Here is a 10,443-nt window from a genome sequence, read left to right as displayed (position 1 = left end):
TTGTTGTGTTTCTGAAAACATGTGATTCATGGCTATGCAGGTGCACGCGAGGGCTCACATATTGTGGGGGCATTTGATAGTTGTTGTGCCTTAGGGGCTCTCATCCGTGTTTAGCTTATCAATTATCATATTTTCATAGAACCCAAATCATGAGCAACACTATAGTATGCCCTTCTGATCAATCAATCAAACAGGGTGAGTCTAAATTACATTTCTTGCATTTCCATACCAACAATGTTTGTGCCTTGATCATTAATAGATTGATTTACATAATGGAATTTCTGGTTTGTAGATCCATATATTATATCATAGGCATATGAAGATCTTTAATTAGCTTGTGAATTTCTTTCTTTCAAGTTTCAATAAATGAATCCTGTCTTTGATTAAGAAACACAATAAAAAAATAATTTCAAATTGTTTTTTGTTTCCCTTGCTGCATTCATAGGTCCAGAAAGTGAGTATTCTGATGAAGAAAGGAAGAAAAAGCTTGGTTCCGTGAAGAAGTTGGCAATTAGTGCCTCAAAAAACTATAGGAATTCCTTGAAGAAGGGACGACGACACAGCAGGGTGATGTCGGTCTCTATCGACGATGAACTTGATGCAGAAGAGTTGAAGGCGGTCGACGCCTTTCGCCAAGTACTTGTTTTGGAAGAGCTCTTGCCCTCAATGCATGATGATCATCACACAATGCTAAGGTAGCTACATGGTTTCTTGTGCTTCAAGTTATTTATTTTTTTTAGTGAACTACTTATAATTTTCTTGCATGATGATTCAGATTCTTGAGAGCAAGAAAGTTTGATGTGGAGAAAACAAAACAGATGTGGGCAGATATGCTTAAATGGAGGAAGGAATTTGGAGCAGACACTATCATGGAGGTATTCTTATATATGCAAAAAAATTAAAATATCTTTCTACTATATGTAATTTATTTGTGTATACTTTTCTAAACAAAAACATTTTTATGTTGCTAAGAACTTTGAATTCAAAGAAATAGATGATGTTCTGAAATACTACCCACAAGGGCATCATGGAGTTGATAAGGATGGAAGACCTGTTTACATTGAAAGATTGGGTCAAGTTGATTCTACAAAATTGTTGCAAGTAACAACTATCGACCGTTATCTTAAGTACCATGTAAAAGAGTTTGAGAGGACCTTCAGAATTAAAATGCCAGCGTGCTCTATTGCTGCAAAAAAGCACATTGACCAAAGCACAACAATTTTGGATGTGCAAGGAGTGGTATGTATAATAGTAATTGCTACATATGTTCTGCTCTTCTGAACAAGTTTCATACAATAGCTAACTTAGCATGCTTTCTCAGGGACTCAAAAGTCTGAACAAAGCTGCAAGGGATCTCATTCAGCGTCTTCAGAAGATTGATGGTGACAATTATCCTGAGGTATTGCTTCATTTACATAGACATGTTATTTGTTTTATATTCCCTTAGCTTAAATAAATAGCCTTCTAAAATTTTCCTCTAACTAAATGTTTCTTTTCACATATAGTCCCTGAACCGTATGTTCATCATCAATGCTGGACCAGGATTTAGGCTCCTGTGGAATACCGTTAAGACATTCCTTGACCCCAAGACCACCTCAAAAATCCATGTAAATATTTTTAATATATTTAATTTATACCAAAATTGATTTTTATAACATCCTCGCTATCAGAATACCATGCTTGAGTCATGATATTGCTGATGGCGATGATATTACGGTGACTTACCTGTATAACTACTATATATATGTATATAATTATATAAGTGAATATGCGTAATACCTTTGCTATTAGTGATACCTTGACTTAAACATTGTCTTCTGATAGTAAAGATGTTACAATTTTAGCTAAGCTCATGAAAACTCAAACATGTTTATGATGCATTGTTTAGGTGCTAGGTAACAAATACCAGAGCAAATTGCTTGAAATCATTGATGCCAGGTTAACCCCTTTTTTCTTTTATTGTTTTTTCATTTATCATTTCATCCCATATTCATTTCTACAGAAAACAAGCTAAAGGCAATGTCTGTCACATATTTTAGAATTTAGAAGTACTAACTCACTTCCATGAATAACACACGATTGTTTTTCTGTTGTATTTGCCAGTGAACTTCCAGAGTTCTTGGGTGGCACTTGTACTTGTGCTGATAAAGGTGGTTGCATGCGTTCTGACAAGGGACCATGGAATGATCCAATGATCTTTCAGGTATAGTTCACTGCTAAAAGATCAATTTCTTTACTCATATTTCATTATAAAGGGGTGGGGTAAAAAACAATAAAAACTGTTCCTTTCAATGACTTAGATGGTACAAAATGGCAAGGGCAGATACAATACAAGAACCTTATCTGGGATCAATGAGAAACCACTTTCAGAAAATGCGGTAACACAAGAGCAGGTACTGAAAATAATTTGTTCTGAAAACTCTATGTATTTATTTCATTTGTGAGAACCGTTTTTATTACTTTGAACTCTCTGTGTTTTCGCCAAAACAATCTTAAAGGGATTCAAAGAATCTATCTTAAAGGGATGCCAAGAATCTATCTTAAAGGGATGCCAAGAATCTGTTCTTGTAGCTCCTACTGAACACGCTGCATACTCAAAAATAGTGGAATCTGAATACACTGCTTTTCCAGAAGTAAGTTTCCTATGCTTATATCAGTAATTGCTTCCGTGATCCTATCGGAAAGTAAAAGGACAGTGTAGAATACATGATAGAATGGAAAATAAATTTCTATCATATTAATTAATTTCACTCTATATATGACAGGCCTTAAAGCAGTACAGTGTGTATAAGTATGAAGACCTTGATCCATCTTTGAAGAAGTTAGTAGACACTAATAAATATACACTTTCCACAGGTATTCATTCTTGATAATATAAGCAGCAATTTTTTGTCATTAACAGGCAAGCTACACAGAGATTATGCATTGTTTTTTTTCTCCTCCTTAAACAGCTGAGAAAACTAAACTTACTAGTCAGTTAGTTGGTGGACTAATGGCCATTTTCATGAGTTTTATAACAATGGTCCGCTTCACGAGGAACATGCCAAGGAAAATCACAGAAGCAGCCCTATATGGTGGCGCAGTATACTATGATGGTGCTATGATGAGAGCCCCCAAAGTCTCAATTAACGATCACATGACCATGATGAAGCGCATGGCTGAACTAGAAGAAAAAATGAATGCTCTCAGCATAAGGCCAATCATGTCACCTGAAAAGGAGGAACTACTAAACAGTGCTGTAAGCAGAGTTAGTACTTTGGAACAAGATTTAGCTGCAACCAAAAAGGTGATTATAGTCTTTCCTTTATAGTTTATACTACTTGAATTGAAATGACATGTTTAGTTAGATGGATAGCTTCATGTGCTTTACTTCCTTTGTTGCTGAGTTTAGGCACTTGATGAAGCCCTTGCTAAACAAATTGAGCTCCAATCCGAAATAGACAAGAAAAGGAAGAAGAAAAATAAGTTGAAGAAGTTGGTACGTCTTATTATATGCTTTAATTTATATAAACGTATAAAGTCCTCTCTATTTTAGTGCTTTCACTTACACATACACATCTTTTGGGTTTTTTGCTTTCAGTTTTGCTACCGTGAGTGAGGTGATGCCTTATGGGGTGGTGTTGCTCTGAGAGCTCCAGAGCTTTAAAGTTAGGGGCTTCGTTACGTCATAGGATGTCTTCTTTGATCAGTTTACTCCTTTACCAATATTTTCTCTTGAGCTTTATACATTACCTGACCAGCTCAAATGTCTGTACATTATGAAGTGTGCCTATTCCTTGACAGTTGTGTATGTGTTGTATAAAAATAATAATATAAATATAACATAAACAAAATGTCCAATTTTTAGGTGAAAAAGAAAAAAGATTAGTTTTGTTTGCTTTCCAAGTTATTGTGGAAAAAGATCAAAACAAATAACGTGTAAGTTAATATATAATAAGCGGAAAATTTTTTATAGAGTAACAAAACATGATTTCACAGATTAGGTAAGACTAGACTGCATAGCTTCATAGGTTAGTATAAACAACTATTTCTAGATGTACATTTTGTATTCAAGTAAGATTCAAGTGGATAAGGAAAAGTATAGGAAACAATTCTCCTACAAGCTAAGAAGTACTGACATTTTAATGAGTTGTCGCGTTCGCATGTTGGACATATTTTAGACATGATATTTATTGATACGTGTGTCTGCTGTATTCAATTGTGTCTTAATAAAAAAAAAATTTTTAGACACGTCTGAACACACTTAAATACCATTACGTGTCAGCGCCGTCTTATTCTTAATATATATTCTTAAAATAAATTTAGATATAGTATATATTATTATTTATTAAAACAAAAAAAATATTTTAAATACTTGATATAATTAAAATAAGACCCGTATCGTGTCGTGTCCCGTGCCCATATCAGTGTCCGTGCATCATAGCCTACAAGCCAACATAAGCCAACTCTATTATAGTTTAAATTTTATAAATAAATAAAAATTTAAAAATCAAAATTCAAAATAAAAAAAATCTTTCTACATTTATCCTAATCACATTTATAATACACAATAATAACAATCCATAAAAAAACCTAATCTCTTTCCATTCACTTGGAAACAGTCAAATCTCTCCGCCCACAAATCCACTGTCTCCACGCAGTTTTCGATGCTGCCACCCACCGACCACCGCCGCAGTCCCCATCCGTTGTGACGCAGCCACCGGCGGATCCCATTCGCAACGTGTGATCAACTACTCCGATACATGGCGACTCCTCCACTAGCGATGCGCAACCTCCGTGACTTCCTCCTCGCAACGCGCCACCGCGAGTCCCTCACTCTATACGCAATACCGTCCAAGATGTCGTTCGGTCACCCTACGGCTCTTCTTCTTCTCTTCCTCTTTTTTGGTTTTGAATGACTTTTTAACTAATTTTTTATGTTTTTTTTCCTAAATTTCGGATGATTATTTTTATTAGTTTTAAATGATTCTTTTTTGTATGTTTTTTTCTTTAGGATTTGAATGATTCTTTTTTTTATGTTTTGTATATTTTTTTTCTTTAAGATTTGGATGATTCTTTATACTATATTTTAGTGTTTTTTTTAAAAAAGAAAAATTAGGATTTATATAATAAATAGTAAAAAATGAATTAGAGTAAGAAGAGATAATTGATAATCATTAATTTTGTATTTGTTAAAAAATAAAATTTAAATAATCAATAATTAATAATAATTAATTAGTATAGAGTGCAATTTAAACATGTCTGTTAACTTGTTATTGTCTATACTTCTGTTAGTTGCTTAGCAGAATTGAGCGGATAAATATACATATAACTGAAGCCATGCATTTTTGATTATTTACTCCATGGTACACTGGAACAAAAATAAGTGGTAACTAAGAGTAGTATACAAAGATTTAAATCATGTGCAAGGTCAAATACTCCTTATATGCTAAAACAAGTGTGTGCTCAAAGAAGCATCTGGTTTGGCGGAACGTCTCTTTCTATCAGCACCAACAAAACTTCTTTTTCTGATAAAAGACAATAAAACAAAAGAAATAATTATATGCATGAGGTAACTCAGATGAATTATTATTTAGATTGCAATAAAATAAAGAATAATAATCTAAATCAGTTTATCTAGTTTTTAATATCGGATACTTTACTTTTTTCGATTTCACAATAAATAAGATAGTTTTTATAGTTTATCTTTATTAGACAACACAATCTATTTTAATTTGATTCATTAAATTGAAATGACTATTTTAAAATTGAATCTCATTATGGAGTCAATAGAGTATTTATACAATGTGTACAACAGATTATTTATTTGATCCAATATGAATTAAAAAATGAACATCCAGGATAAAATACTACTAATTTCTCAAACACAATACACTCATATTATTCAGAATAACCATCCGAATACCAGGGATAATAAACATCTTACTGAATCGAATATTTCTATACCTCATTATACATATTATACAAATATTCCATTGGCTTTTTATACTTCCTCTTTAAAATTTTATTTTAAAATTTTTTAGAAACCATTTTATTACTTTCTAAACTCTTTAAAAATTATTATGTACTTCACCCTTTCAATTAAATTAAAAAATGATTACATTGTCTAACAAAAATAAATGTTAAAAATTATTTTATATATTTTAAAATATGAGAGACTAAAAATATCCAATTTTGAAAACCGTTTGGATAATTATCTCTAATAAAATTGACTTATTAACGAAATGCATGCCATTGCCAACTTACCTGAAACTTGGCTTCAACTTGACGATCAATGTAATCAAGCAACTCTTGTTGCCTCATTAACGCTTCATCCAGAGCCTATGAAAAAGTCCATTCAATCCAAATTCTTAGCACAAACAAGCCTGCTCTACTGATTCTTTTGTCCTCGTATCTTTTATATATATAGCAACATAGAGTTGTACCTTTTTAGTAGCACTTAACTCTGCTTCCAATGTATCCACGTTGGAGACAGCAGCATTTAAAGATTCTTCTCTGTCACGAGGCATCTCAACCTTGTCTTCAAGCTCACATGTCCTCTCCAACATGGAAGGAAGAACATTTTCCTTTGTATCTGTGGAACTTGATGGTGTAATAGGAAGCTCCTTGTTTGTTGCATCAAGAGTGGACTCTAAACCACTATGATCAACATTATTAGATGATGATATATGAGGAAGTCTCTTGTTCAAACGGAGTGCAATTGAACGGAAGCAAGTAAATAGAGTAAACAACAACACAGTTATTAGCTCTATCCAAATCTGAGCTTCATTCCTTTCTGGAGCTCCATCTGTACCTCTACCTGTATCCCAAATTTTAGTTTGGTTTCTATGTACATTTTTGCACTCTACATTTTTAAAATGTGTAATTCATAGTGAACAAGTAAAATGAATTCTATTTTTAAATCAAGAGGTTTAATTATAAACCTTTTAAAGTATAAGAACTTTGTTGAGATGGATTCTTCGAAACTGCATCCACAAGTTTGTCCACCATTGGAATAATGCATTCATCATACCCAGACAAGTTATTTATTCGATGGCTTGACGTTCCAGCTACCTTAGCCTGACCAAATTAAATATTTTGGAATATGGCAAAAACCATATTAACTTATCTATCTATAATATATATTTATATAGTATATAACAGCTAAAATCAAATATTGTTATATTATTGAGAGATAGATACATAATATTGTGAAGTATTGCTGTATCATTTTAATAATGAAGTTGGTATATATATTTTTTTATTCAGTATTTTCTTATTCCTCCTTTAATTTATAGATAGTACGTAATATTAACATTTTTTCCTTTATTTATTCCTTCTAAGGTGATTAACTGATAATAGGTTACGAAAGATACGAAAGATAAGTTAACAGTAATAATATTTATTAAAATCTAATTTAAAAGATAATTATTAAATCAATTCTAAAAAATCATAAAAAAAATTCATAGGTACTAATTTGTTCCTTTGATACGAATAATCATTGTTTTATAAAGTTCTAAACTTAAATTTATTATAAAGATAGAAAAAAACTCAAACAAAAGAGCAGAAATTTAACCTTCTGTAATTCTAAAAATTCTCAACAAAAGACTCTATTATTCTTTTAATAAAAATTACTACAAGTAAATAATTAGTTAATATATGTAAGTAGTATTTTTTATTAAACACTAAGTTTTTTAAATAACCAGAAAACAATAATAGTTTTAATACTAATTTTTAAATTTGTTTTATTAAATAGTTTCTTATTATATACAAAATTTAATTTATTTTAGTCCTGTGTAAAGGGAAGATGAAAGTTGAGTTATGCATTTAAATGAATACACAAATATAGAAAGTTAATGGAAACTTGCATTTACAATTAGTGAACACTTACTTCTTCATGAACAGGTTTCAAACTAAGGTTCGAGTAGCAGTTATTCATGGCATTTGGACAAGTTATATCTTCATCCTCTGAGCTTGATTCAACTATGGTTGTATCGTTGCCTTTTACATGCTATAAGGTTGAAGGTAAAAGCATGCTTCAAATCTTTTTGGATCCTCTTAGTACAACCAATTACCAATGGAGGTCGAGTTTTGGCTTTGGCATATGTAATGACTTTATCTTCACTATTTATAACCTTGACTACTTGTCTTGCCAATTGTGCTTCTCCATTGAAAATCATCTGCAATTAACTGTTAGAATAATTACAAAAGAATAGTAAAATATTTCTCAGTGACTAAAACGTATATATGTACAGCTATAAATAACCTTCAATATATCAGGGTTTCTCCAAGGGCCTTTATCTGATTTAAGGCAACCTCCATGCTCAACACAACTGCAGGTTCCCCCTAGAAATTCTGGCAATTCGCTTCATCAAGTGCACAAAATATTGAGTATTATATATATATGCTATAAAGGATACGTAAAGAAAGAACAATATAATAATGAATTGATTATAGAAAAGAATATTTAATTAGAAAGATTCGAATGGAGCGAGTGAGTATAGTATACCTGGCATCAATTACTTCAAGTAATTTGCTCTTGTACTTGTTTCCAAGAACCTAAATATGTTTTTATAGAATTGAATCAATAAGCAGTGATGAATGAAGTCATCAGCAACTTTACAAACTTACTTGAATCTTTGAAGTTGTTTTGGGATCAAGAAAAGACTTAATAGTGTTCCATAACAGCCTAAATCCAGGGCCAGCATTTATAATAAACATTTGGCATAATGTCTGTATCATGAACAAATTAATATAAATAATAAAGATAGTTTGAAATTCCAATAACTAGCTAGCTACTACTAGTGTGAAACCTCAGGATAATAATCAGCATCAATCTTGAGCAATCGTGTAATGAGGTCTCGTGCAGGCTTGGTAAGATTCTTAAGGCCCTGAAAATTATTGAAAGTCTCATGTTTATTATGAGTATGGTAATAAGCAGTGAATTTCAGATCATCATAAAAGGAACATACGAGGCCGTGAACATCCAAGATGGCAGTGCTTGAATCTATGTGGGTGTTAGCAGCAATGGAGCAAGCAGGAAACTTGATTGCAAAAGCTTTCTCAAACTCGTAAACGTGATACCTGAGATATCTATCGAGAGTTGTGACTTGCATGAGTTTGTTTGGATCAACATTTCCGAGTCTTTCAATGTAAACAGGTCTTCCCTCCTTATTAACACCGTGATGGCCGTGTGGATAATACTTCACTACTTCATTTAACTCTTTGAATTCAAAATCCTCCATGATGCTATCAGCTCCAAACTCCCTTCTCCATTCCACCATATCCCTCCACATCTTCTTTGCCTTTTCAATATCAAACTTCCTTGCCTTTAGAAATCTGTAATATGTATGCATATGTAGTATGTCAAATAAATTAAATAATTATTTAAGTTCATATCTCTCTCTATATATATTCATAGTAAACGTATATTTGCAGCACCTTAGCATGATGTGGTAATCATCATATTTTTGAGGAAGCAATTGGTGAATAATCAAAACTTGGCGAAAGGATTCAACGGCATGCAGCTCCGAAGCCTGACGAACATCTAGAATGTTGACGGAGCTCTTTCTCTTCTTGTTGGATCTTGAAGACGCCATATTATCCATTAGAGTAGTTGTCACGTCAGATTGAGAGCTCTGATATTCACGATTATTATATATATTCATGGATCCGAATGGAATGATAATTAAAATTTATAAAATAATTGTACAAGCAACTCTATCTCGTTTGTAGGGTTTTTCTTCTTGCATTCTTTTTTGAATTTCTTGGCTTTCATTCCACTGGAAGGGACGGGGTAGAGACTTTGTCATATTCTGAAAGGGTTTTACTCTTGTACAAGCAAACTACTCATCACCATTATTTTATGGGCGCCGGATAAAGACCCAAGAAATTATTTTCAAGATATATAATTTGCAAGATATACACATAATTATAGGGCTCAATTTTTTAGTTATGAACCCGTGAGTGTGCTTTCCCCGGAGATGGAAACACGGAGTGCTAGACGAGAAGGTGGGACAACTATATATATATATATACAGGGTATATTATCTTCTGTGACATGTCATCTTTTAATTGGTTGTTATGTTAACTATGGTTAAATTATTGATAATTAAATTATAGTCTAAAGTGGGTAATTATATAATTTATTAAAATATTAAAAATTCTGTCTTTTGATTCTTCCCCAAATCATGCTTTCACACAATGAACCTTAATCTTCTGTATTTCATCCCCGTTCTGGCACTGTCGCCGCCACCCAAGTATAACCGCCTCATTGGGTGCCCATTCTCTCCGTCTGTTGTGCCATTTCCGTGCTTGAAAGCATCGCCGTCGCCGTCGTCACAAGCATCGCCACCTTCCTCACGGTATCCTTCCCTCTCACAAAATTGCGTTGCAGAATCCCTTATCCACTCTGCAATAACCACCAAGTATGATGAACATGAATCAAATGGCTTCTTTAACTTG

At 32.7% G+C, this 10,443-nt stretch overlaps 2 protein-coding genes across 3 annotated transcripts; one reads left to right on the top strand and one right to left on the bottom strand.

The window, feature by feature from the left end:
- The first annotated feature begins 35 nt into the window (after positions 1-35).
- On the top strand, positions 36-3,833 carry LOC107459052 (phosphatidylinositol/phosphatidylcholine transfer protein SFH3). Its single transcript, XM_016077264.3, has 14 exons — positions 36-195; positions 446-695; positions 776-875; positions 973-1,239; positions 1,322-1,399; positions 1,506-1,607; positions 1,889-1,938; positions 2,104-2,203; positions 2,301-2,393; positions 2,499-2,633; positions 2,766-2,856; positions 2,952-3,286; positions 3,392-3,478; positions 3,581-3,833. The coding sequence occupies exons 1-14, from the start codon at positions 150-152 to the stop codon at positions 3,596-3,598; spliced, it is 1,752 nt and encodes a 583-aa protein (XP_015932750.1). The 5' UTR covers positions 36-149; the 3' UTR covers positions 3,599-3,833.
- Positions 3,834-5,356: 1,523 nt separating this feature from the next.
- On the bottom strand, positions 5,357-9,607 carry LOC107459054 (phosphatidylinositol/phosphatidylcholine transfer protein SFH6). 2 transcript variants are annotated; one of them, XM_016077267.3, is made up of 12 exons: positions 9,421-9,607; positions 8,952-9,318; positions 8,793-8,870; positions 8,611-8,712; positions 8,489-8,538; positions 8,246-8,345; positions 8,055-8,159; positions 7,871-7,990; positions 6,924-7,059; positions 6,426-6,799; positions 6,247-6,321; positions 5,357-5,507 (listed from the first exon to the last, which is right to left on the bottom strand). In XM_016077267.3, the coding sequence occupies exons 1-12, from the start codon at positions 9,585-9,587 to the stop codon at positions 5,484-5,486; spliced, it is 1,698 nt and encodes a 565-aa protein (XP_015932753.1). In that variant the 5' UTR covers positions 9,588-9,607; the 3' UTR covers positions 5,357-5,483. The 2 variants fall into 2 exon arrangements, with proteins under 2 accessions (XP_015932753.1, XP_052108147.1); XM_052252187.1 differs by lacking the exon at positions 8,611-8,712.
- Positions 9,608-10,443: the final 836 nt, after the last annotated feature.

Source organism: Arachis duranensis, chromosome 7 (assembly GCF_000817695.3).
Source record: "Arachis duranensis cultivar V14167 chromosome 7, aradu.V14167.gnm2.J7QH, whole genome shotgun sequence".
NCBI classification, from domain to species: domain Eukaryota; kingdom Viridiplantae; phylum Streptophyta; class Magnoliopsida; order Fabales; family Fabaceae; genus Arachis; species Arachis duranensis.
Note: the sequence above shows the minus strand (reverse complement) of the source record. Positions and strands in the feature narration are given on the sequence as shown.

Coding starts and splice junctions, on each gene's coding strand:
- LOC107459052 (XM_016077264.3), top strand. CDS start 150: ATGAGCAACACTATAGTATGCCCTTCTGATCAATCAATCAAACAGG. Junction 696..775: donor GATCATCACACAATGCTAAG/GTAGCTACATGG, acceptor ATGATGATTCAG/ATTCTTGAGAGCAAGAAAGT. Junction 1,939..2,103: donor CTTGAAATCATTGATGCCAG/GTTAACCCCTTT, acceptor TGTATTTGCCAG/TGAACTTCCAGAGTTCTTGG.
- LOC107459054 (XM_016077267.3), bottom strand. CDS start 9,587: ATGGATAATATGGCGTCTTCAAGATCCAACAAGAAGAGAAAGAGCTCC. Junction 8,871..8,951: donor TCTTGGATGTTCACGGCCTC/GTATGTTCCTTT, acceptor AATAATTTTCAG/GGCCTTAAGAATCTTACCAA. Junction 5,508..6,246: donor AAGTTGAAGCCAAGTTTCAG/GTAAGTTGGCAA, acceptor GTCTTTTATCAG/AAAAAGAAGTTTTGTTGGTG.